Source organism: Diadema antillarum, unplaced genomic scaffold, assembly GCF_040938485.1.
Source record: "Diadema antillarum isolate AM-2024a unplaced genomic scaffold, OU_Dant_1.0 seq00001625_RagTag, whole genome shotgun sequence".
NCBI classification, from domain to species: Eukaryota; Metazoa; Echinodermata; class Echinoidea; order Diadematoida; family Diadematidae; genus Diadema; species Diadema antillarum.
The window spans coordinates 232,159-257,114 of NW_027272334.1; the positions used below are offsets into that span (position 1 = coordinate 232,159).

At 37.7% G+C, this 24,956-nt stretch overlaps 1 protein-coding gene across 3 annotated transcripts in view; it reads right to left on the reverse strand.

The window, feature by feature from the left end:
* LOC139711201 (G protein-coupled receptor kinase 3-like) overlaps window positions 1-24,956 on the reverse strand; it is a 124,327-nt gene that overhangs the window by 93,671 nt on the left and 5,700 nt on the right. For all 3 annotated transcript variants that reach the window (XM_071623119.1, XM_071623120.1, XM_071623118.1), the window contains exon 3: window positions 17,235-17,308. In XM_071623119.1, coding sequence (XP_071479220.1) covers window positions 17,235-17,308 — 74 coding nt within the window. The remainder of the gene's footprint in view (window positions 1-17,234; window positions 17,309-24,956) is intronic.

Consider the following 24,956-nt stretch of genomic DNA (forward strand, 5'->3'; position numbering starts at 1 on the left):
ATGATTCTCCCAATAGGTGTAATAGCATAATGTCATCACAATGTGAGATAACAGTTTCACATAACTGGCAAAATATTGAAATGACAGGTTTGTCAGAAATATCTTGAATGTTCACTTTCCTTGAACTACGTTTGCTATAATTGTCTATTAAAGAGTGCAGGTACCTGTATTTGGGGAAATGAGGATTTTTACTTGACTTCTGACTGACCCTTTTATAAGTTTATGCATTGAGTAATTTTCAAGGTATAAAGAAAGAGTGTAATTACAGTATAAAATAGATTTTTTTTGGCATTTAAACCTGGCCTTGACCCTTAACCTTTGACCTTTGACCTTCTGGCAGGAAATTTCCAAGAGAATCTCCATTAGGTAATACATGTATATTAAGTTTTAAAAATAATAATGCAAGCATTGCATATGAGGGAAATAGTAAAATTTTGATGAGTTGACCTTGACCTTTGACCCCTGACTATTGACCCATGACCCCTAAATTCCCTAGATAATACCTGCCAGTCAGTACATGTGTATGTACCAAGTTCCATGAAGATACATTGAACTATTTGTGAGAAAAGTGAAATTGTAACATTTTCACCTAATCTTTGACCTTTTGACCTTTGACCTTATGACATGAAACTCTCTCTGGAGAATCTTCATGCAGTAGTACATGTCTACACTAAGTTTCAGGAAAATACTTTGGGGCATTGCATGGATATGGGTAAATAGCAACATTTTTAGCATTTGACCTTGACCTTTTGACCCTTTGACCTCTTGCCAATGTCACTAAAATCTACTCAACTAATTGCCGTATCATACATCATCCTTGGACCAAGTTTGGTGAAAGCTGCTTCATCCAGTTTATCACGTAATAAAGATAAATTTTAGGATTTGACCTTGATCTTTGACCTTTGACCTCTGTCCGATTTCGCTCAAAAATTAATCAAGTAATTGTCCCACCATACATCATCCTTGGACAAAGTTTGGTGAAATTTGCTTGATCCAGTCTTGAGTTATCGCGTAAACAGATACAATTTCATGATTTGACCTTGACCTTTGACCTTTGGCCGATTTCACCCAAAATCTAGTCAAGTAATTGCCCCATCATACTTTATACTTGGACCAAGTTTGGTAAAATTCCAGTCAATATTACTCAAGTTATCGCGTAAACGAATGCGGACGGACGTACGTACGGACGGACGGACGGATGGACGGACAACCCAAAAACATAATGCCTCCGGCACCACTTCGTGGCGGAGGCATAAAAATGATGAAAAAACGCAAAAGAGATCAAGAAAATACAGCAAATGACATACTTTTTGGACTCTGGAATGGTAAATTGACAAAGGCATGAGAAGAAAGTAGATTTATGAGGGTTTTAGAAAAAAAGAAATTAGTATACATTAAAAAAACAAAACAGCAAATATCTTCAGACAGTGATGAACAGGAAATGAATGTAGTCAAAATCAGAAGATGAGAAATGAAAGAGGACAGGATGAATGTCATATCTGAGGAGAGAGTACTTGGAAAATGAGCTTAAATCACATTGAAGACAGCACGGTAAAAGGTTACAGGTACACCATCAACTATGTGATGTTTACACTAACGGCCGTGGGCATGGCATATATTGCGCCCTTTTTAACACCAATAAACCAGACTACCAGTGTGGGCTCACTTGTGAGATGTGCTATGTAATAAGATGCCGCACTACAATCATACACAGGAACAATATTCTACTGAGCAATGATTAACATTGTTACTAAGGGTGCGTTCGAGCACTCTAAAGCGAACCAAAGCGAACCCAACCAAAGCATACCGAACTGTAATGTGCCAGTTTTGGAGCATTCGAGTGCTCTGTTGAAAAAGCGTACCTCACGAGTTATTCTCAGAGGGGTCATTTTAAAGGTTCTGTTTACCTTTGGGAACAGTGATTTAAATTTTTTCAAGATATGACATTTAATGCATATATGTGTAGGTCAGTTGTACCACAGAACATCCTACCATATAAATTTTTCGCGATAAAGCCTAAATAATAAGGAGATATCTGTATTTTTCTCAATAAACCGTAACTGTAGACGGTTTACTGAGTAGTCTGGAAACATTTATATTATAACTATTTTGTATGTTTAACAATACTTAACATCGATTTTACCGATACAAATTTTTACAGTGGTTGTTTCTATCCCTAACTCATGTTTTAGAACTACTTTAAAGCACTAATGCTGGGTTTTTGTTTCATCTGCAAATGGTAAATTATGCCTTTAATCAGTCTGATCATACTCCCCAGGTGTGATGAATTAAAAAAAAAATCATATGAAACAAATCAGAGATAAACCTTTCTGTACCAGTGCATCAAAATGTGCAGAAATTTCACACACACACATACCTATGGTCAGGCACGCAAAGGGTTAAAGGGATGGTACAGTATTGGTGGAGATGAGAATTGGGCTTTTAACTTTTTGCGAGATACCACGAAAACACTTATGACATAGTACAGAGCCCACCATTTTAAGAGGAATTCAAAGTTTATTTGATGAAAATCGGGTTTGGAATGTCTGAAACATCCAAAAACAAAGTAAAACAAAGCGATCGTAATAAAGTGTGGGTCCAACACTTTATCAGAATTGCTCTTTTTTGGATATCTCAGCCATTTCAAAACCACAGATTTTCATCAAATAAACATTGAATTCCTCATAGAATTACATGCTCTTTCATATTTCATAAGAAGTTTCTCATTATCTCACCAAAAAATGTTAGAAACCTGAAATTAGGTCTCAACCAAAACTACACGATCCCTTTAAAAGAATGACAGACAGATATCTGCAATCAAATCCCATGCATGGCTATGCATCTTTCCGAAATACATCAAAGAAATGGGTCATCTCCTTGGTGTGATGGTGATGACCTGTAGCAGAAAATTTGTGGGTCAAAACTGCTTGAATTTAATTATCGATATGTCACAGAAAAACTATCGACATGCTTTAATAGCTCGAGAAAATGGAATGAATTTGACAAGTGCACCTGACAGATTAGAAAGAAATTTGGGGCAGGCTCATCATATCTCCCACACATGTATGTTACATCATACTGGAATTACACCATATAACATCGAGCAGCCACGTTCTTTGCCTCCTTAAACAGAAGTGGAGATTACGCAAGGACAATGTGTCAAAAAGGTGCACGATTCCAACAACCATATATTATAGTCATAACTGCGCACAGAGGCAGAGTCAACGATGCTGCCGCGCATTCAAAGCGAGGTAGCTGCAGGGCTGGCTAATATACTTCTCCGTTGCTTGGCAACGCAGCATTGATTGTTCAATTTCGGACTCATTCCATTCTGCCTCTGTGGGAAGACCTCAAGAGAGTACTGCCTGTAGAATGGGCAGACAGGATTTGAAAATAGATATGTAGCCTCCCTGACAGGCACTCTGACCAATTAAATACAATATAAACACTGTAGATGCACCTAGGCATGGTGTCGAACGGTGGCCTGATGTACTCTTACTTACATTGTAGATGACTTGTTTATTTTCATGAGTGTGTGCACCATTACTACTGCTTATGGGTAAGCCTGGGGGTGTATGTATTCATGTGTCTGTGTCTGTGTCTGTATCTGTTCTGTGTGGTGTGCGTGTGTATTGTGTGTGTGTATGTGTGTGCATGTGTAACAGCATAATGTCCTTCCCTATGAATCGCTATAAACAAGATGTACAAGATCACGATCATGAACTGACTGCATCAACTACATGTACCGTTTCTACAAATAAACAGCGCAATATCTGATGACAATCATAATTCTATGTTCTCAAGCAATCACAGTACCAATTGTCTGCGGAATAGTGAATGAAATAGATTTCAGTCAAACATTACTTTAATTTGAAGTAAAAAATATGACTTACATAAAATGTGAACAATTTTGTATTTTTCTTGAGAAAATTATTCAATATTAAAAAAGCAATGATGAGGAAGACATCATCTTTTGGTGATAGATAATAGGAGATAATTGTGGAAGACATGTATATTGCACTTGTTGATTCACCTTTACACAATGCATCACCTCCCCTAGTATGTGGGTGATGGATTGGCATCTAAAAGACAATTTTGGATTTGCCATTTCTTGTGGCATTAAAAGGCCACTGGAAGCAAGCATTTTGGCTAATCACCTGTTTTCGTTTCAGAAACCGGACTCTAAAAATGTCCCTGGGTTGTGTTTGACTGCTCACTAGGCCGTGCACTATCTCTCCCAGAGATTCTGTGTCAACAGCTGTAATGGGGAAACACTCCAGTGACGGAATGACTGACGTGGTATCTGTCCCTACCAAGGTAACCAGTGATTACACCAAAATCCGCAAACAGCAATTTAAATTGTTGTATCACTAGTTTCTCATCGCTGAATTCTTTGGTCTGAATGGCTCTGCTTAAAGAGATTTGATAAAAAGGGAGCTCGCCACAGAATCTTAACCAATAATCCTATTACTAAATTGAATGCACAACCCTTACATATTTCCTATATATCAGCATGACTTCTCTTCAAATTATAGGATCTAAAATCTTATCAAGTATGTTTGCACACGTCACAACATTCATTTCGCAATCATCATAAGCATCAATTGAAAATTCAAGGATTTAAACTCCAAGAATGATGAAAAGATGCTATTTAAGCAAAAACATGCTACACTGCAAGTCATCTCATTGCACATCAATCCAACAACCACAATCGATAAAGGATGGAGCTTTATCAAAAGAAAATCTATCATATAAATCGACAATACTTGCATTGAGAATAATGCTATCAAATTATCTATACAGATTATGAGGACTTCATTTTTCATTTTGATACACTTCCTCGCATTCTCAAGTAACGTCTTTCTGGCACAACAAAATTCTGTTGCAATGTGCATGATGCGCGACAAAAAACACATTGAAAATTTAATCAACCAACTCAATACATTCACTCCCTGATTGTGAAACATGCAAACTGTAAAAATATAGACAATTTTTCATCAGAGTCACAATCAAAGAAAGAAAACTTTTATCCTAAGAATGTGACTTAGCACCTTCTGGTAATCAATCTAAACTTACTAAATCTGGAGTTGCTAGATAGTGTACCCGATATCTATAGGTGACCTTTAGTGAAATATAATGACGTGTGAAGAAGCTCTCTTTAGTACAATCAATTACCTAAAAACCCACTCTACAGTTTTCCCCAATTTGTCATCCTGGCAACTGCCAATGTTTATACAGTGCAGCGATAACAACATGTTATACTTGCTACCCACACTCAGCCCCTCACAAAGTAGTCGACATGCACATAAATGGACAAATATGTGTAGACGACTCTACACATGAGCTTTCAAAAATATCTTTAGAATTCTTTTATTTTTCTTCAACATGAGCCTTACAAGAACATTTCTTTATAAACCCTTGTATTTCATTCTTGTATTGCATCTTTAAACATCAAGGGGCTCTTAAAAATCATGTATTGATGTATACCTCTAGATAGGGGAAATTCAAAATTCTTTCACACATCTTCCAATTTCAACTAAAATCACATCTTTTGAGTAGACATTCACAGTTTGTAAAACTGAATACATCAGGAGCTCTTGCAATGCAGCAAAATAATATCTACAGTATTCTGTGCAAGCTTCAAAACCATGGGTGATTATTCTAATTAATTATTCTAATCACTACATGATGTTTTTAACCTGCTACCACTTACCAGTTCACATTACAAGCTGATTCTGCTATGCCATGATTGGTGTTGTTTTTGTTTTTGTTTTTGTTTTTTGTTTTTGTTTTTTGTTTTTTACTTCTTCTTCTGTGTGAACATACATATTTTGTTTGCCATGATATGCTTGAGATCTGCTCAAACATTCTTGTTCTTTCCCTGGATACTCTGGTTCTATTCTCCAATTTTATGGCTTTGCCCTAGTGTAATACAGGCATTGTTTATGGGTGTGAAGAGATAATGTGCAGAGCTGCTCTGCTATGCCAGATTACCCCTCTGCGTGCCACATTGATTTTGTGTCCATAGATATGGATGTAAAATTTGAGCACATTTGACTCATTGGCGTAGAAATGACTAAAGGACAATATACCTTCTACTCCTCCTACTCTCCCCACCCCCACCCCCTTCCATTTCTCCCAGTCTTCAAAACGATCACAATGGATAGATGTTTGACGTATGAAAATACGCAGGAGCATTCATCCACGAAACCACATTGTCATCATCTGATGTCAGCACATACTGAATGTGACCACAACAGCTGATTTTAATTCTTTTTGATACAGTCCACGTCCTCTGAATACTGTGCCATGCAAACAATTGCGTACTTGTAAACACTATATCAAAGGCACACAAATGTACACACCAAATAAACTTGATATAGATGCCAATTGTTGGCTTTGTGGGTAAAGGCTTCAATAAAGCTACAAACCCAGTTCTTTTATATTCACCCTTTTTTTTGGCAGCACTGACAAATAATTTAGCAGTTGTTTTCAACTTTTGATGGTATACCACCATGGACAGAAGATCAAACTAAAGCACTTATTGTTTTGATGTGATTTAGAATGCAAGTAAAAAAACAGTATTCATTCTAAGCATGAGAAATTTACTGACAACATAGTCACGTAAACAGTACATTATGAAAGACTTTCATATAAAACCTTAATTATGACTAAAATTTTCAAACCAATCACATTTCTTTCTATGGAGGATTCTAAATATAGTTTAGAATCTCCTTACAACTTTAATCATGTCAAAGCCATATTTCTCAAGGCCTGGAAATTTGTCTTTGATTTGGAATAACATAATATTGGAAAAAAGATACCATACAATACATTACAGATAGTTGAGATCAAGCCATACACATGATGCGGAGAGGCAGAATTATAACCCCAGATTGCTACAAGTTTCTTTAAGTGCTGAGTGGTTCCTATCTCCTTCAAGCAAGAGTGTTTTGCTTTTCGGGCAAATATTCCACTCTGACAGTTGAACAAATTGATGTTGTGATTTTCATGTTCACTCATGAGTCATAACATTAAGCTTATTTTTTATGTGCAAAAGGGGAGTATCAAGTCTACTACAAATTTCCTCACCCCACCATGGCCCTACCCCATGTACAGTATGGGTACACTGTGATATATGCATACATATGACATGCACACATGTATAATTTAGTCACTATAATACTATTTATGAATCATACAATTATGTGCAAATGTTGGCTGATGTTTTCACCTTATATTCTGAGAATCTTTCCCTTGTCAATTAAATGACAGTTCAAAAGAAGACAATATCTTATGATGACTTGGTTTGAGAACAGAAGCAGCTTTTGGATTCAGCATTTTTCACAGATTGCCTCACAAGCAGGACGAGTACACAGTGCGCATTAAAAGAGGCAGGAGACATTTCATAGTATACTGACCGCTCAATAATCGTAGAATACCCGGCAGAAGGGCCTTAGCAAGCCTTAGAGTGCACAGGCCTTAAGGCCCTTCTGCCAGGCGAGCAGTGCATCATGCTGGTGTACATAAACATAGGAAGTATCAACATGACTGGTCCTTGTACAACTTTATCATGTGATGGAATACTTACAGTAGTGTATGTGGCTCCCCTGACTTGTCTTGCATGGTTTCCTAATATACTGCAACTTTGAACTAAAGCTATAGTTCTGATGGCCCAAACAACAAATTTCTAAAGGAGAATAAACCCCCAAGGACAAGTACACACTTGTACAACAAAGTGACTATCTGAAGTCTGTAAATGTACATCAGCAAATCTCATAGGATTTGCGATGATTTGAACATATTACACAATTATCACCAACACTATGACTAGATGAGTGGAAAAATAAAATTGCAAGCATATTGCTGAAATCACATCCATCTGTATTACATAATAAAAGCTGGCACTTTGTGGGCACTTTTAAAACTGTCTCCACTAATTTATACACATCAAACACATGAGTCAAACTGCCTAAAAAAACATGCGAAGATGTTAACATTACACGAGTATAAACCTTGCAATCAGCTTCAACTAATGGCAAGAACACAAATACAAATGTAAGAGGCTTTTGTTTTTTTAAACTGCTTCCTTGTACCACCTTTCCCCTTTTCACCCAGGCCAGAGGATGTTAATAAAATCCTTCAAACCCTGCCTGGCAAAAAAACAAAAACAACAAAAAACAAAAGAGAGCAAAAATTTAGAAACCAGCATGGTATGAAGTAGGCACCCACTAGGCTCAAATTGATATTACTTCATCAGGTAACGAAACTCCCACATGCCTGGAATTCCTTAATATATTTCTCTACACGCCGAAGTCTCCCAATCTGTTCGACCTGCACCGGTGTCTATTTCTGCCGATCCCTTACGTTAAGGAACTCCATTCAGGGGCAGAGAAATGGAAATCTGAAATATTTCCAGATCTCCAAATCTCTCCCGCGTGCGTCATCCGCGTTGATCCTACTATTCAAATTGCACAAAATCCTTCATGTACTACTAGGGACAACGCTGGAGCTGGCAGAGCATGTGCGTCACACCATTCAAATAGAAAATTCCTTATTTTCTGATAATACTGCAGGGTCTAGCTTTTGGGGGAGGAATAAATACTTTTAAAAGAAAGAAAAAAAAACATCAATTTCAGATCTCCCAAATAAGTCATGGTGGTAAACTCAAAAAGATTCCATTCCTTTTTGGGGTTTTATGCAAATCTCTTCTAGAATTTACAATTTCCTCTGACAAGTCTCTCAATTATCTCAGTGAAGAGCCATATACTTTCTTCTCTGACTCTATCCACTTTTAGTGGATTTTTTTTTTCTATAAGGGAGAAGACACCAATAGGCATTTTGATGATACAAAATATAGTTTTGGCAAAAAGATGTAGCTCTTTACCATTTCAAAGCAGTGATAACAGACTTAAAGGCATAATTTACCATTTGTAGACAAAACAAAAACCCAGCTTTGGTGCTTCAGAATAGTTCTAATATGTGAGCGAGGGATAGAAACAACCAGTGTAAAAAAGTAAATCAGTATATTCAATGTTAAGTATTTTAAATGTTGATAATGTGAACAATAGTTATAATAAAATTATGTCTAGACTAAACCAACTACAGTTATGGTTTAGTGACAAAAATAATGATATCTCCTAGTATTTTAGGCTTTGTTGCAAAAGTTTTTTTTTTTTTTAATGGTAGGATGTTTTGTGATACAACTGACCTACATATATATGCATCAAATGTGATAACTCCAAAAATTTTTAAATCACAGTTCCCAATGGTAAACAATACCTCTAAACAGTGGAGAAAGGAGAAAAAAAAAGACAAGATTTGGCTGGTGAATGACCAGACTGACAAGACCATCATCAAAGATAGATGTTACTTCACCCCACTCATGACAGCAATGTTCAATAAGGTCAGCAGTGAATGGTCATTCCATACCAAACTTCACTGCACAGGATGTGAAGTTCATGTCAAGTTGTTCATCAATCAATACTTGTCCACATGAATTTGACTGAGCACTCGATCACTATCTCAAACCAAATGTTCCTTGGAAACACTTCATTTCATCTCAAACTCCTGGGCTGACTCTGGGCAGGGTATGGTGAATAAAGGATGCCAGAGATTTCATAAAATATCACAATAGTGATACCATAGTGATACTTAGGATACAGGTACAGACAACATACACATTACAGTCATAAGCCCCATCCTGACAACAACAAAAAAAGTACATTAATGGTATCATATAGAGCAGAGGTAATTATTACAGATTAACCCCTTGAGGATGGGCTGATTTTGCTACAACACACATTTCCCATAGACACCTGCCCAAGTATACTCGGGACTAGTCTTAACGGGTTAATGTAAAATGCATGTGTCAACTTCAGTTGAAGTTGATTAGTGAAACATACCTCAGTGAAATGTTCTGCAATATGATTATGACAGCACTAACATGTTTGAAAAGTCATAAGGGCTTTTTACACTTGTAAATTTTTGCTTAGTCCCGTACCAATGGTGGGGCTAAGGGGGGGCCTTAGCCCCACCGTTGGTACGGGACTATCCTTAGCCCACTTTCTGTTTACACTCGTTTTTGCCAAAGTGGGCTAGCCCCACCGATAGTCCGGTACTATCTGGCCCTGCAAAATAGCAGGGTTAGCACCGCAATTGCGGTGCTAGCAAGTGAGTGTAAACAGAACGAAAAAATAATCCGGGGCTAAGCGACGGAGACGAAGTCCGACCCCCACTGACCAATCAGAAACGAGGTAATCAAGTGCTGCCGGTGCGTGCGTGTACGTGTACAGTGCACAGCGTAATCATGAATATTCATGTGGTTTGGAAAGTCCGGGGCTAAGAAATACGAGTGTAAAAACGTCAGTTTTCTCCTTAGCCCCGGACAAGAGATAGTACGGGACTAATTGGCCAGTGTAAAAAGCTGAAAAAATTGGTACGGGACTAACGATAGTCCTGGGTCAGAGAAAGTCCGGGGTTAAGAAACACAAGTGTAAAAAGGGCTATAGTTTCTGTTGAAACATTGTGGAAGAGACATCTCCCACGGAACTACCTCAGTGCAACGCACATTATGTCACTAGTTACCTCGCATCATCAGTGCCTTTAAAAGTTCACATGGTCTCGGGTGATTAGCTGGCCAATAGCCAGGCACCATCACTGGCTGTATTTCATTTCTCACACTTGACCTTCAAAAGTTTACGCTCAAGATAAACTGGGTGTTTTGGCTGGCTGGCTGGCTGCCTTTATCCGCCCAAGCAATACAGGAGCTAAATTACCACAAACGGGGCAATAAATTCGGCACGATTTCATCAATCTGCACAGCAAATAGATGACGCTGCTTATCTCTGCAGTTTGCACTGGGCACATGGTTAAAGGCATTATTTACCATTTGCAGATAAAACCAAAACCCAGCTTTAGTGCTTCAAAATAGTTCTAAAATATGAGTTGCAGGGATAGAAACAACCAATGTAAAAAAAAACTATCAGTATTTTCAATGTTAAGTATCGTTAAACGAACAATAGTTATGATAAAATTGTTTCTAGAATAAACCGTCTGCAGTTATGGTTTATTGAGAAAAACAGTGACATCTCCTTATATTTTAGGCTTTATTGTGAAAAATTTATATGGTAGAATATTTTGTGATACAACTGACCTACACTATGCATCAAATGTGATAACTCTTGAAAACATTTTTTAGATCACCGCTTCCAATGGTAAACAATACCTTTAACATCTGTTTACACTGTGCATGTAATCACTTTTTTTTAAATTTCAAGTGCTTGCCTACAGAATGTTAAGGAGCCCATAATCTATGAATTTTCAACTGAAGCTAGTCAGAGAACTAACAATGCAGATATCAGCGACTCTAATAGATCTTGGAATCTGCCATTTTCAAGAGTACATCATAAAGGGAATTTTAAAAAAAGAGAGAAAGAAATTTGAAAATAGCACGATAATAAACTGAAGTGCTCAGAGCCACTTCAAATGCAGCTCATTTGGCTGGTTTCCTATCCAAGTGAATGGCACTAATAGGAAACTTTGTTTTTTAACTGGTACCAGTTACTTTTTCAATCTCATTATTCACAAGCAAGATTCACAGGCCATGATTCGCAACAATCTTTGTTTTTACAGCTTACATTAAAGGAATACAATCATAAAAGAGAAAATTATTTGATAAGGTTCAGTCAAACCGACATTTCTGCTGAGTGAAGCAAAAAAAAAACAAAAAAAACCCAAAACAAAACAAAACAAAACAAAACAAAACCAATCAAAACATATAAACAAACAAACAAATGAACAAACAAAAAGCATTTAAGTCCATGATGTAGCGGCATATCAATGCCTGTAGTTGCAATGGACATAACACATGTCCTACAGCTCAATGCTCTGAAACTGTAACTTGATACATCTTTGCATCATCTCAAAACATATTTCATATGTACAAAGCATAATGTGATATTCCATGGTCTCTATTTACATGATTCAACATAATAATGAAAGTTTCCCTGGGGCTTGGCCAGCACTGTAAGCTATAAGGCTGGACTGAGCAAATGAAAAAAGGGTAATATGATATCCTTTGAGTTAGTAATGTCTCTCAAATTTCTCATGAAGAAAATTCTTCATGTTGCCATTACACAAGAAGCATGAAATGATGTTCACGTGATAATAATGATATCATCTTCTTTAGCCAGAGTTGCCTCTTCAGCGTGGACACTGTTCTATCAGAGGGCCCTGCCATTATCATTACCCTATAGCATTTCCAGGAACCCATTTATACACCTGGATCAAGAAGGAGATGTATGGGTAAAAACGTCGTCCGAAGACGTAAGCACTGGGCTGGACTCGAACTTGGGTTCTCCCATTGGGAGTCGGAGGGGGGTGGGGGGATCTCATATGCCACAGTGCCCCCCCCCCCCCCTGTACACACAAGGGTCTTTTTATTTGCAAACTTAAATTCTACCATAAGGGTATATGCATGTACACATGTACTTATTTCTAACAAATGGGGACTACCATGAGCAGTATTAAGATCTCAATCTGTTTACTCTGCTGATTTGCACACCAATCTCAGTGAGGTACTGAAGAACTGAAGAGCAAATATAATTTTGTTGATACGAGTTTCTAATCTTCTTGAGTCACTCTTTAGAGACCCGCAAGAGAGGTTTCCAGGTTCTTGCAAAGTGCACTGATATATAAAATCATTTGTACTCTGCCGCCGTTTTACATGACATGAAAGACAACACCGTCAGATCAGTTTCAAGTAAAAATGGGGATGTGCATTTTATCAAAAACTACCACTGGGGCTTTTGCTGAAAAGCTACACTGCTCTTTCAAGAGTAACTTCCTATCATACACATCCACTGTATGTTTATATGTACACTAAAACATCTGTGCTATTAGAAGGGAACCCGTGATTAACCTACATTGTAGGTACATGCTAGACCTACCTGTCAATAACATCCATGAGGCTAAACTCTCAGGTTTATATACAGTATACAATGTAACTATTAGGATTGGGAGATACTTGGTCAAAACAAGGATTGAGTATGACTTTTAGTGAAATTTGCATTTTACAGTTTATTTATTACAGAGTTATGATTGTGTTCCAAAATCTTACTATGCAGGAGCTGGGGGGCATTTCATGAAGCATTTTGTCCGACAAAGTTGTCGGACAAATTTGCTCTCAGCCAATCAGACGCAAGGATTTTAGTAGCTTGTAACAGTTTGTCTGAAAAATATCCAACCAAAACGCTTTATGAAATGCCCCCCAGATCAAGGCAAGCTGTCAGACAGCCACCAAAGTCTCCTGCAAGTTTTTGCCTCAATTTCCTGATTCTGTAAGAAGGTCATACATACATGCACAATCAATAAATTTCTAGGCTCATGATTTAAGGAATAATAATTACGTAGCTGTTCTGCAAATATCAAGGATTTCACATTACCTACACTGTACTAAAGTCTTTGAAGCAAATTTGCCAGAATATAGTCACCAGAGAGCTAACTTTACTTTAAGAACTACCATGACGGGGGCGGATCCAGGGAGGACCGCAACCGGCGCACGCCCCCCCCCCTTTATTTTTTGTTGCAACAAAAGAAATAAAAAGAAAAAAATGGGGGAGGGGTGCATGCGCCCCCCTTTAATTTTGTAAACGCGCTCCCTCTTTACGGAATTCCTGGATCCGCCCCTGCATGGTGCATGTACATTTTATCAAAAACTACCATGAGGGTTTTTTCACAGTCTGCAGAAACTTTTTGCGTCACGGCACACCGTCCACAAGCGACCCGGGTTCGATACTCGAGTCGGGACTGAGCAATGTTGTGTGTAATCATACCGTCCCCTCTAGCAACAGGCAAAACACTCTGTCCCTCAGATAGGACATAAAATAGTGGTCCCGTGTATGAGAGAGTCACAACTCATGCATGTAAAAGATCCTGCTTCATTCATTCATTCATTCATCGCAAAGAGCAGGGTGTTAAAGGGACTGTACAGTACTGGTTGAGGTAGGGATTCATGTTTTGAACATTCCTAAGTGACATAATGAAAAGCCTCTCATGAAATATGAAAGAACATGTAATTTTAAGAAGGATTCAACGTTTATTTGATGAAAATTGGTTTTCAAAAATGGCTGAGATATCAAAAAAAGTGCTAATAATAAAAGGCGACATGCCCCAAATTTATTAGTATCTCTTTGTTTCACCTTGTTTTTGGATATCTCAGCCATTTCAAAACGATTTTCATCGAATAAACTTTTGATACCCCTTAGAACTGCATGCTCTTTGACATCTCATAGAGTGATTTCTGAATATCTCACAAAACGTTAAAAGCTAAATCTTCACCTCGACCAGAACTGTACACACCCTTTAAACCCGGTGAAGTGGTCCCGCCTCACATCCAACTGGATCCCATGGAAGACCAGCTTAGTGTAGCTGAATATGTGCTATCGAGCCATCTTCTCAGATGGAAATCCAACAAACAAACATTTTTACAACATTGCATCGTTCCACCACATTTCTCATGCCACATGGGTTAGACAATACCTGTACTTGAAACAGGAAACATCACTGACAGACATCCACGCTATCTTGCAATGTAGAAATTTATGTCTCAGATTGACACACAATTTTTCAGGCCCTACCTGAACCTCATGCCATTTTAACTTTCAAGTTTTAGTCATTCTTTTCCTCTAACCTAAATTAGTTTTCATTTCCCCCATTTATCAATCTATTTTCTACAGGAATCTGGAATTGATATGTCTTCACTGAATGGGGGGGGGGGGGGTGGTACATGCTGAGAAGCATCATTGATCTGCACTCTATGAGGGTTTCACACTTTTGAAAGGACACATTCAATTATAATTCACATTTCTGAAATTTATTGGTCATTGATGTGTTTACTGGAAATTAATGCTTGGACACAGAAATGAGTTGTTTTGCTGATCCCAAAATAACTACAAATAACATCCCAGTAATTCCCACACAACAGCCTTGTCACAATTTCATGGTCTGTCAAACAAATATGTCACTCTCTATACATTTTTAATACATCAAGAGTGCAAATGTACATAAACACTCCAATGACGGAAGTGAATACAAGGTCAAGCTAGCTACTACTGAAACCTCCTCAATCACAAGCTAAATGTCAGACTTTTCAGATTACAAATGCATACCTAGACACAAGCAAAACTTGACTGCAGCATCTCCAAACCGCCACTGCATTGGCCAAGCATAACTCTGCAGGCATGTTTCATTGCTTTTGTTTTGTTTTGGGAGAAGAGGGAACAGTAATTCAGACTAATTAGAAATAACTGGATTAGCATGAACTGTGCTCAGAAAGAACCTGTCTACTGACAAGTTCTTTGCAAATGTGAAAACCCCTGGTGTGCCACGGCTGGGAGATACTTGTCCTCTTGAGGGGTCAAAGTGAGGTCAAATTCCAACTAGAGAAAGTCTGGATTTGGAGTAGACAAATTGGCCCTTGACAGCTGAAACTGCCCTCAGTGTAAACAAATCTGGGAATGACTGGGGGTGGGGGTATCAGGACAGCACAGACAGCAAAGATATTGGCATCAACTGAAATGGACCAATTATAAATCCAACAGCAAGTGCTGTCTCTGGATTAATCATAACAGTCAGATTAACAAGACTTGCACATCAGGAATATCATATCTTAATTCACACTGGCAGTGGTAAGACATGCCAAAGATGGACAAACATTGCTGGTGGTATTTGTTCTTCCTCTGTCAGTTGCTAAGGTCCAGACATTAGGCCTGTTCACACAAACACAATAATAATGATTTCTGTGAGGCAGTATGAAATAGGATAATTCTTGCAATGCAGACATGCACACAAATATCACTTATAATCTATAATGGGATGCAAAAAAGTCAATCCATTTTGATATCTAAGGTAGGCCTAACACATATAGGCCTACTGACAATTTGACTTGTGCAGTGTATGACCGCCCTATTGTGAACTGCACACAAAAGCACAACTCCGGCTATTTTGGGCATCCACAGATCAGAAGGTTTGAAGTGCTTTGCTTGTAGCCAAACCATACTGATGTTTTGCTGCTGTGTGAACCATTGCAAATAAAACAGATTTTTGCATCATGGTCCCAAAAGTGATAATGTTAGGATGTGAATGGGCCCAGTGATGGCATGGATGGCAGACACATAGTCCAAGAAAATCTGATATCATCCAGCCATATATGAATTGCGCAATAATGCACTTCAGACGTAGACGATGTATATTTGGGCTACCAGCAGATCGTTAAAAATGTCCTGTATCAACTTACAAAAGAATCGGGCTAGATTTAAATTCACCATTCAACAAATTCTTATTACCTTCACCCACTGCAGCCAGCAAGCTTGATAGGTGTATGCTCTCTATAAATCTTTATTGAAGGTATTTTCCAACAATTGCCACTGTATCCCCAGCAACACATACTTGTACATAAGCCATTTTGTCATAACCCAATATGCCATCTTTGACATGTGAGTTAGGTATGTCATAACTTTCTCTGCACAAAAACTATTTGGTATCTATAAATTATAATGCACTGCTCAAAGTTAGCCATGAAATGTAATAATACATAATTCTCTTTCTTTGTACCCCATATTCTGCTAATAAAAAAAAAATCAAACTTCTTTATGAAAAGAAGTGTGAAGAAGAAGCTGGCATGATTTGTGCTGAATGACGCTCTTCATTTGTACTGTATGGCCTCCTTGAAAGCAACAGTGCTATTGGAATTTTTGCAGTCATAGTTGAAAATTAAGTCATATTCCTAGAAACAAAACAAACACAAACTTCTGTATCCAACATTATAATAAGACACTGCAGGGTCAACACTTAAGAGTAGACATGATACAAATTACAACCTTCATGTATGTCACTGTGCCTTCACAACGCGACGTATCATGCGACATCCTGTTCAACACATAAAGAAATGTTTAACATAGTATGATCACCACGGAAAGCGGATACATTTAGGTCCAAAGTCACAAAGCTACTATAAATCAAATTCATGGTACAAATTTAGTCCACAGACTAAAACATGTACAAAATAAGCATACCTTCCACATGCACATGTTTGCGTGCATTCCTGACTGGATGTCTGTTGGCCCAAGTTATTCGTTACATCTATACATTTTTACACACTTAAAAATGCATAATCAATGAACCAGTTCTAAAACTACATTCATGAATTCTGACTTCATAGTTTTGCAACCTACCGCTTCGTAGAACTGCAGTTGCTGTACTTGAACATCGGCACAATTCTCACAGTAGTCTTTGAACAATAGGTATCCTGTGTGTTGGAAAATAGAAAACAAATTGAGATTGAATACAGAGTCAAAGAATGAATAACATATTGCACAAGCCAAATATGTGATACAAATTCAATAATATATGTTCCCATATATGTATTATGAATATTGTACTTGATATGGTGATAGCTTGCCAAAGGTTGGTAACATATTATGATTGACACAAATTCTGTCCCTTTGTGCATTAATCATAAAGTTTAATGTTGGAATTTGATACATGGACTGATACCTAAAGCCAGGCTTTTCCTTATGCATATATTTTTTTCAAGTGGACATGTAATATTATCATTTGAACTCATAAACGCAATTATCATTTGAACCCATGAACACAATTTGAATTTGAAGGTATGCTTCATTGAATACAGCAGAAAAAAATAAAAAAAACAAACATACATACATCATCATCAATCATACATCAAATCACAGCTACATTGTAGAATCAAAATGCAAACTTAACAGGCTGTGGATACATGCAGCCATACCCACATAAGTATCCGTTAGTTTGTATCAGTTTCACAATCTTAAACACGAACATTCACAGGACGGGATCTTTGGTCTTTTTTTTTTTTTTTGTCCTTCATATCTTGCGTGACTAACAGATGATACACAATATACAGTGTATTTCTCCTCAATGCCTGTATGAGACTCAGAGGACATAGTGAAAGTTCTATAAATTAAAAGGTCAGCCTCGCTCACAGTTTAAATAGTGTAAAACTGCTCCCGACAAGAAACCATGAATAAACTTATTCCATTTTTTGTCTTTCTCTGACCAAGAAAGAATAAAAACATGTCAAATTTTTTCATTGCAACATGGTAAAAGCCATTTTTGCAGCTTAAATAGCTGATTTTCAGCAATGCTATGCACATAAATGGACAAAATACAAGCAAAGGTATAAAACTGCTATCTACTCTTGTCTCAGTTTAACCAAGTTTAGTAGTTTTAGCTGTTAACGTATGAATATCTATAAGTTGTGTCGCAGGCCTATTAAGGTCTCTCAACATGCCAAAGTCACGAGCATGCATCGCATAATATACACAAAGTCCATAAGGGTGTACTTCTTCTGGCATGATAAGCATTACAGTATGATTGGACACTTGGGGTAAAGTTAGACTATGAAGAGAGATGTGGAAAAAAAAAAAAAAAAACAAGATAGCTGGAAAAATATCAACAGCTTCGGAAGAGACAGGAAGTGGTGTGGGAAGAGGGCTGGGACCATGAGGGCGTGAGACCAAAGTGGTTCAAGAGTCATGTTTTCTTGTTCTTAAAGGCACTGTATACCAGCATGATATTGTAAGAAATGTAAGCACATCAGCTGAATATTGTGACCGAGCACCTCAACACTTCGCACCTCGTGCATGTTACGGGCGCACAAAGTGAATGCTGGCATCCTAATGAGTTGTAACTGAGGTAGAGCTACAACTGTAGCTGAGCCACTGAACATAGTTTCACACAAGTGACCTGTCTCTCCGTGACCTACTTCTGTAACCCTAGGCCTCATCGCAGACTGTTTTTCTTTCGTTTCCTTTTTTTTCCCCCTTTGGGGGGAGGGGGAGGGGGTGAACACACATTGGCCAATCAACCAACCAACCTTCTTATCATAATCCTAAACTCCACTACAGCTTTTTATACTTCATAATGAATGAAGAATGGTGCATTATATGGGCCTACACTCTAAAAAATGAAACTGTAAATCAACATTTTGAATGTTGTCACTCTTCCAACCTTGTGTTAAATGTTAAATTTAATATCACAAAAAGGTTGGAAGAGTAGCAACATTTAGAATTTGAATTTACCATTTCATTTTTTAGAGTGTAGCCTATATGTAAAGCATTCATGATTGGTCAATAACATTATGCACAATTGAGCACAGTAGAGTATTGCTTACATATTTAGTATTTGCACTTATATGTATAATACTAAATATGTATAATACTAAATATGTGTATTAAATACTAAAGATAATTATTGTTTTTTCCTTCTTAATGTTATATTATGATAATCATTATTATCATCATTGGTAGTATTGTTAATATTCATCTTTATCATTATGGTACAGACAAAAAGGTGAAAATAGCTCATAGACCTTGATACAGTATGTATTTCTAATTTGAAATCTCGGCTATCCTTTCTGGCATATGATGAGAGGAAAACAAGAAATTGTCGTGGGCGGTGTGAGAAGGTCTGAAACCATATACAATATACGTCAGCATTCAACTTCACCATTTCCTTTCCAGCCCATTTGTTTACTTTATTGCTCGGAATCAATTGCACAGCCATGTGTTGACAGCAGGGAGTAAGGTACATGCTGTACACAAGCTCTAAAGTGTACAGTGTACATGTAGCACTGAGTCAACATTTGAAAAAGGCAATTCAAATATTGACAAATAGAGCCAATATGATGCAATAGAAAAGAGCAAGTTACTTGTCTCTGAAGTAACATTTAAACATGTAATTACTTTTTAAGTGATGCCACTGTCTCACACTTTTGCAGGCTATCAAAAGTGCACCCTTGATTAGTACAATATTTAGAGCACATCGAAATTAGGTACAAAGTATAATATCTGTTTACAAAAAGACAAATGTACACATCTCTCTTTATGTCAGTGAAAGAGGTTCAAACTAGATACTCAAGAGCTATAAAGAATGACCTTATTGTTTAAAAGGGATGGTATAGTATTGGTTGAGGTGAGTTGAGGATTCAGCTTTTACTTTTTGCAAGATACTTTCAATTCTATTCAGAGGAGCTCAAATATTTCATGAGGTTTTATTTTCGCAAATTTCGCAAGTTGGGTGCTATTTGCTAATTTGAAAACATGCAAAAACATTAGCTCTGATCCTGACATGAATTTGAGGTGCATGTTATTGTTTACATTTCTCATTACTGTACTCTATAATCACAAATTTAACAACTTGCAAAATTGTCTGGAACTCCCAGTTCACGAAGAATTCAACTCACTAAATATATGACATCTCATTAGCTTGGATCTATATTTGGTTTGAACATTCATCTCTCCCGCCCTCTCTGTTTAACATGAAAGCAATTAACACATACTGAAGTGGACATGTGCGCGTTTCCAAGAAACTATCAAAGGACCACAGATGGGAAACTGAAATAATGATTTACCAGGTTAAAAATACACTGTACATCACTTCACAGTATCTATGACATTTAGAATGCTGCTTTCAGCATGCACATACCTGCTGAAGATAACACAATGACAAATGGAGATACTGTACCCTTAATAGTTATATGATCTTATAGTACATTTACAAACTATTGCTCATTTTCTGGTATGACCTAGATACCATTATAATGACCTTTACTGTGTACAGTATACTGCCTACATATTAAAGAGCTCTGGTATATGAGAAGTTTAGAAATGAAATTGGAATTTGTTACTCAGTAAAGATAATATTTCCATGCAGCTCAAACAATGACAGTACTAAAAAAAGGGGGGAAGAATTAGAAACCTTTAATAGGGCATCATAATTTATACCTAGCTGCTTCGGCAGGCAGCCCTACTGTAAATACAAACTGGCAGAGATGTATGTATACACAGTGGCATAAATTACATGCATTAGAGGCACCAGGCATTCTCTGCCATCCACCCCCGCACTACCGCAACATTTCAGATTGGGGTGGCCGGAGGAACACAGCCAGGCATGGCATACACTGCGACAATGAAAGCCGAGCGTGTTTTATCGTCTTACCCTCAGAGCCAACATGCCTTCCTGCCAGACGCAGAAATTATGTGCGGAGCCATACCTTACGCAAACTTTGCAGACGGTCATATATTACTGGCTTTGCATAGGTACCTGCCCTAGTCATCCTTGACACACAGACAGACAGACAGACAGACACATTTTTCTGATTCGACTTGAAATTTCATTTCCTGATTTGTACCAGAAGCATACATGACCAGACATACAACAACAGTTCTGTCACTTCCTGCCTTCTTTCCCTCCCATAACCTCGCCCTCCTCTGTACTCTCTGTCTACTCCCCCCCCCCCCCCAGCCCTCATCACCCCTCAACCAAGGTATAATATCAAAGAAAAAGTGATATATCCAGTTACACACTCCGCAAAACAGCCAAGATGATCTTTCCTTGATCAGCTTTCATAATGATGAGGCTGAAAAACATACATTTCAAAGACCACTTGTACAATGTAACTCGAGTATCATAGGGTTGTGTTGCATGCAGGATACAGGTTTTATCTTTTACAGTGATATTAAGCACATTTATGGCGTGTAAATCCTCCATCACTGGAAAAAAGAAGAAGAAAGAAATGCATTTGATAAGACTCTCCATGCTATATTTTAAAATAGGAAATTACGGCTAAATGAAGATCAACTATACATCTTTCAAATAATGATCAGATATTGAATTTCAGGACATCTCTGGCTTTGCAATGATCTTGCTCAATGTGGCTAAAGTGTATTTAACCTGTTAAGGACAGGCTGATTTTGCTACAACATGCAATTCCCATAGACACTTGCCTAAGTATACTCAAGACTCGTCCTCAATGGGTTTAAAAAGGCACAGAATTGGAAGGTGTGGAAAAATCTATTTCATTTGCATATCAGCAAGTTTTGGCTGCCCTGGGTAAAAGAGCATGTCCTACTTGAGTAAATATTGTGGAAGGGGTGTCATTCATAATTCCTTTCATATATCATCAATAATCTTCTGTGAGAGAAAATAGATAGGCCCGTATGTTTTGAAACATTGATATTTGTAGTTGCATGGTATGTGGTCATGACTTTTCTCCCTCTCTTTCTCACCCTCCATCTCTCTCTCTAGCTCTCTTTCTCTGTTCGTCTCTTTCAGTTTCTTTCCTTTCCTTTGTTTTCATTGCGAGGTAGTAATTTGTGCATGATCAATTTGCTCTGCTGACTGTAACTATTATCCTTGGCCACCAATCAGGCCTAATGCATGCTGGATGATTAGGAAGTGGGGGCACAACTCGCATCACGTCACGCTTGAGTGGTTTGAATGACAGCTTCTCATTGCCCTATGGATTCATCTTGTAGACAGAAAGAGAGAGAAATATAAGAAAAAAAAAAAACAACAACAAGGAGATGGGTGACGAATTATTTAATATCATGCTATCCAGTTCTGTCATGTACGGAGAGGAAATGAAAATCTCAGCATCCAAATATGGGGCACTCGAGTTGAATGTTGAAGAGCACGTCAGAAATAGATACATTATATTGAGAGCTAAAATGTATATATTTGCAAGTACGACCGTTTGTAATCCCTTATTAGACATGATTGACTCTAATTTGACTCCTAATTTGATTTATTGTTATGATTTGCACTTGATTACCAAATGACGATTCCATGAAGCTATTCTGTCCCACATTAACAGCAGCACAAAATATCATTCACCATGAAAAAACAAACAAACATATGTACATATACAGTACACCAACATTCAACATTTTTAATGTAATTTGAGACGACAAGCAAGTATTGTTTGATATCTGGAAAAAAAAAAATCACAGGAGCTGAAGCTCTCGCAACATGCAAGTTGTTTTCATCCTAGAGCGCAAACAAACAAACAAAAACAAAAAACAAACAAACAAAACAAAACAAAATGCAACAAATGACATGGCAAAACTTTACATGTCTCCAGCCAGACTGTCACACTATCAAAATCACAACAGAATAAAATGTTTGTCACTGACATTCTCGTTGCACTTACAAAATTTAGGCAAAAATGTCAGATTTCTTGTGATCTGCCATTACAATCTCTAGTAGGACTTCCATCTTCCTTTCTTTTTTTTTTCTCATAAAAATCCCACAAACCTATCCTGTTTGACATCATGGCATTCTACTTTACTCGGCGACACATTGCTGGCATGTAAGCGTGCGACATCATCTCGCTGGATGGCAATTAGCCCCGTTCTCTCCCCAGCCCATCTGGGGGTGTGCAAACAAACATGTAACTCAATGCCCTTTCACACCTTGCAATACAAAACTGTATAACGTATTTATAAAGCGGAACACACAGCACTTTCAAATATGACGCTTTTGCGGTCAACAGAACATGGCCGAAAATTTCAGAGCAGACTCTGATATGACAGAACAATCAACAATGGGAGGTTTGTGATAATGTAAAGAGGTATTTTGGGAATAAAATACTGTATTATTATGCTGCTTTGCTTTGTCATACAAAATAATAGAGACTGAAAAGTCAAAGATTATCTACCATCCCAATGCTAGTCAGGGAAACATGAATTCATTTTATTTATTTCATATTCATCTCTAACAACAATTATCTAATCATATGAATTCTAACATTATCTCGATGAAAAAACAACAACAAACTTTTGCTTGTAATTGCAGTGTGTGTGCATGTAGTCACCGAAATGAATTCTGCAGAGCGCTGCAGCTCGACTACAGTACTGCTGCCTAGTTGCAACTGCATAGATCTGCACTTGCTCTGCATTTGATAAAATACCAGTGCATTGCTTTGATGATATACAATGTATTTTCACTTAAATCATTGAGTCAGGTCTCTTCTCATTTCATCATGTACAAAGTATGTGTTCTTCCATATCCCTCCAAACATTGATATCAAGGTTGCCTGAGTGAGTAATGAAATCCTTTTTCTTTTTTCATCTGAAAAGGTACAAAACTGTGCAAGCTGCAGTAACTACATGCATAAATAGCAGCAAAGCCAGAGGAGTAAAACTTGGAGTCAATAGGTAGGGGCGGATCCAGGAATTCCGTTAAGGGGACGTGCCTTTACAAAATTAAAATGGGTGCATGTGCCCCCTCTCCCCCCCCCCCCCCCCCATTTTTCTTTTTATTTCTTTTGTTTTAACCAAAAAATAAAGAGGGGGCGCGCACCCACTGCATCCCCCTCTGGATCCGCCACTGATAGGGGCCTGAGCTGTCCATTCTAATCTTTGTCAGCTCTGGGCAAAATGGTCAACAATGTCGTGACAAGTATAGACTTATGCGGACTTCAGATAGATTCAAGCCTTGGTGTAGAGCTGGTTTGGGACTGACATCATGCTTTACCTGCCATAGATGGACAGTGTGTGCACAGTTCATCCTGAATTTCAATGATGAGCTAAAAAAAAAATAATAATAATAACACCACATATCACTGTAGGAAGGAAGGAAGAGAGAACTCCATGGATAGGTATGGGTAGATCACTGCCATCTCTATTGTATACAACTTCCTTACTAACAGGACCTCCTTCTTGTTTACAATCGTCACTGTTATCATGGGATAGAGCTAAACTAACGTCATTTCAAGCTCGTGGCCTTGATACCAAAGGTGAAAGTGACTTCCCTTATGCAACAGATAGCAGAAAAAAAAAATTATCTATTGACCTTGGTTTGCTTCTTCACAGCACAATTATGTACAGCTCTGAGCATAGATTGTTTATACATCACAATAAATGTGTTGTGCAATTCCTGTGCATATTACATTATCTAATGTGTAATTATCTTTTTAGCATTGTAATAAAAGGATGACCCCCAAAAATCAATCATCTGACATCAACATTACACGTAAGTGTGTTTTGATATTAAATTATATGACAGCATTAATCATATCAAAACTCTTAAAAACCATTCCTACATGCAGACATCTTCACACACAAATATCAACT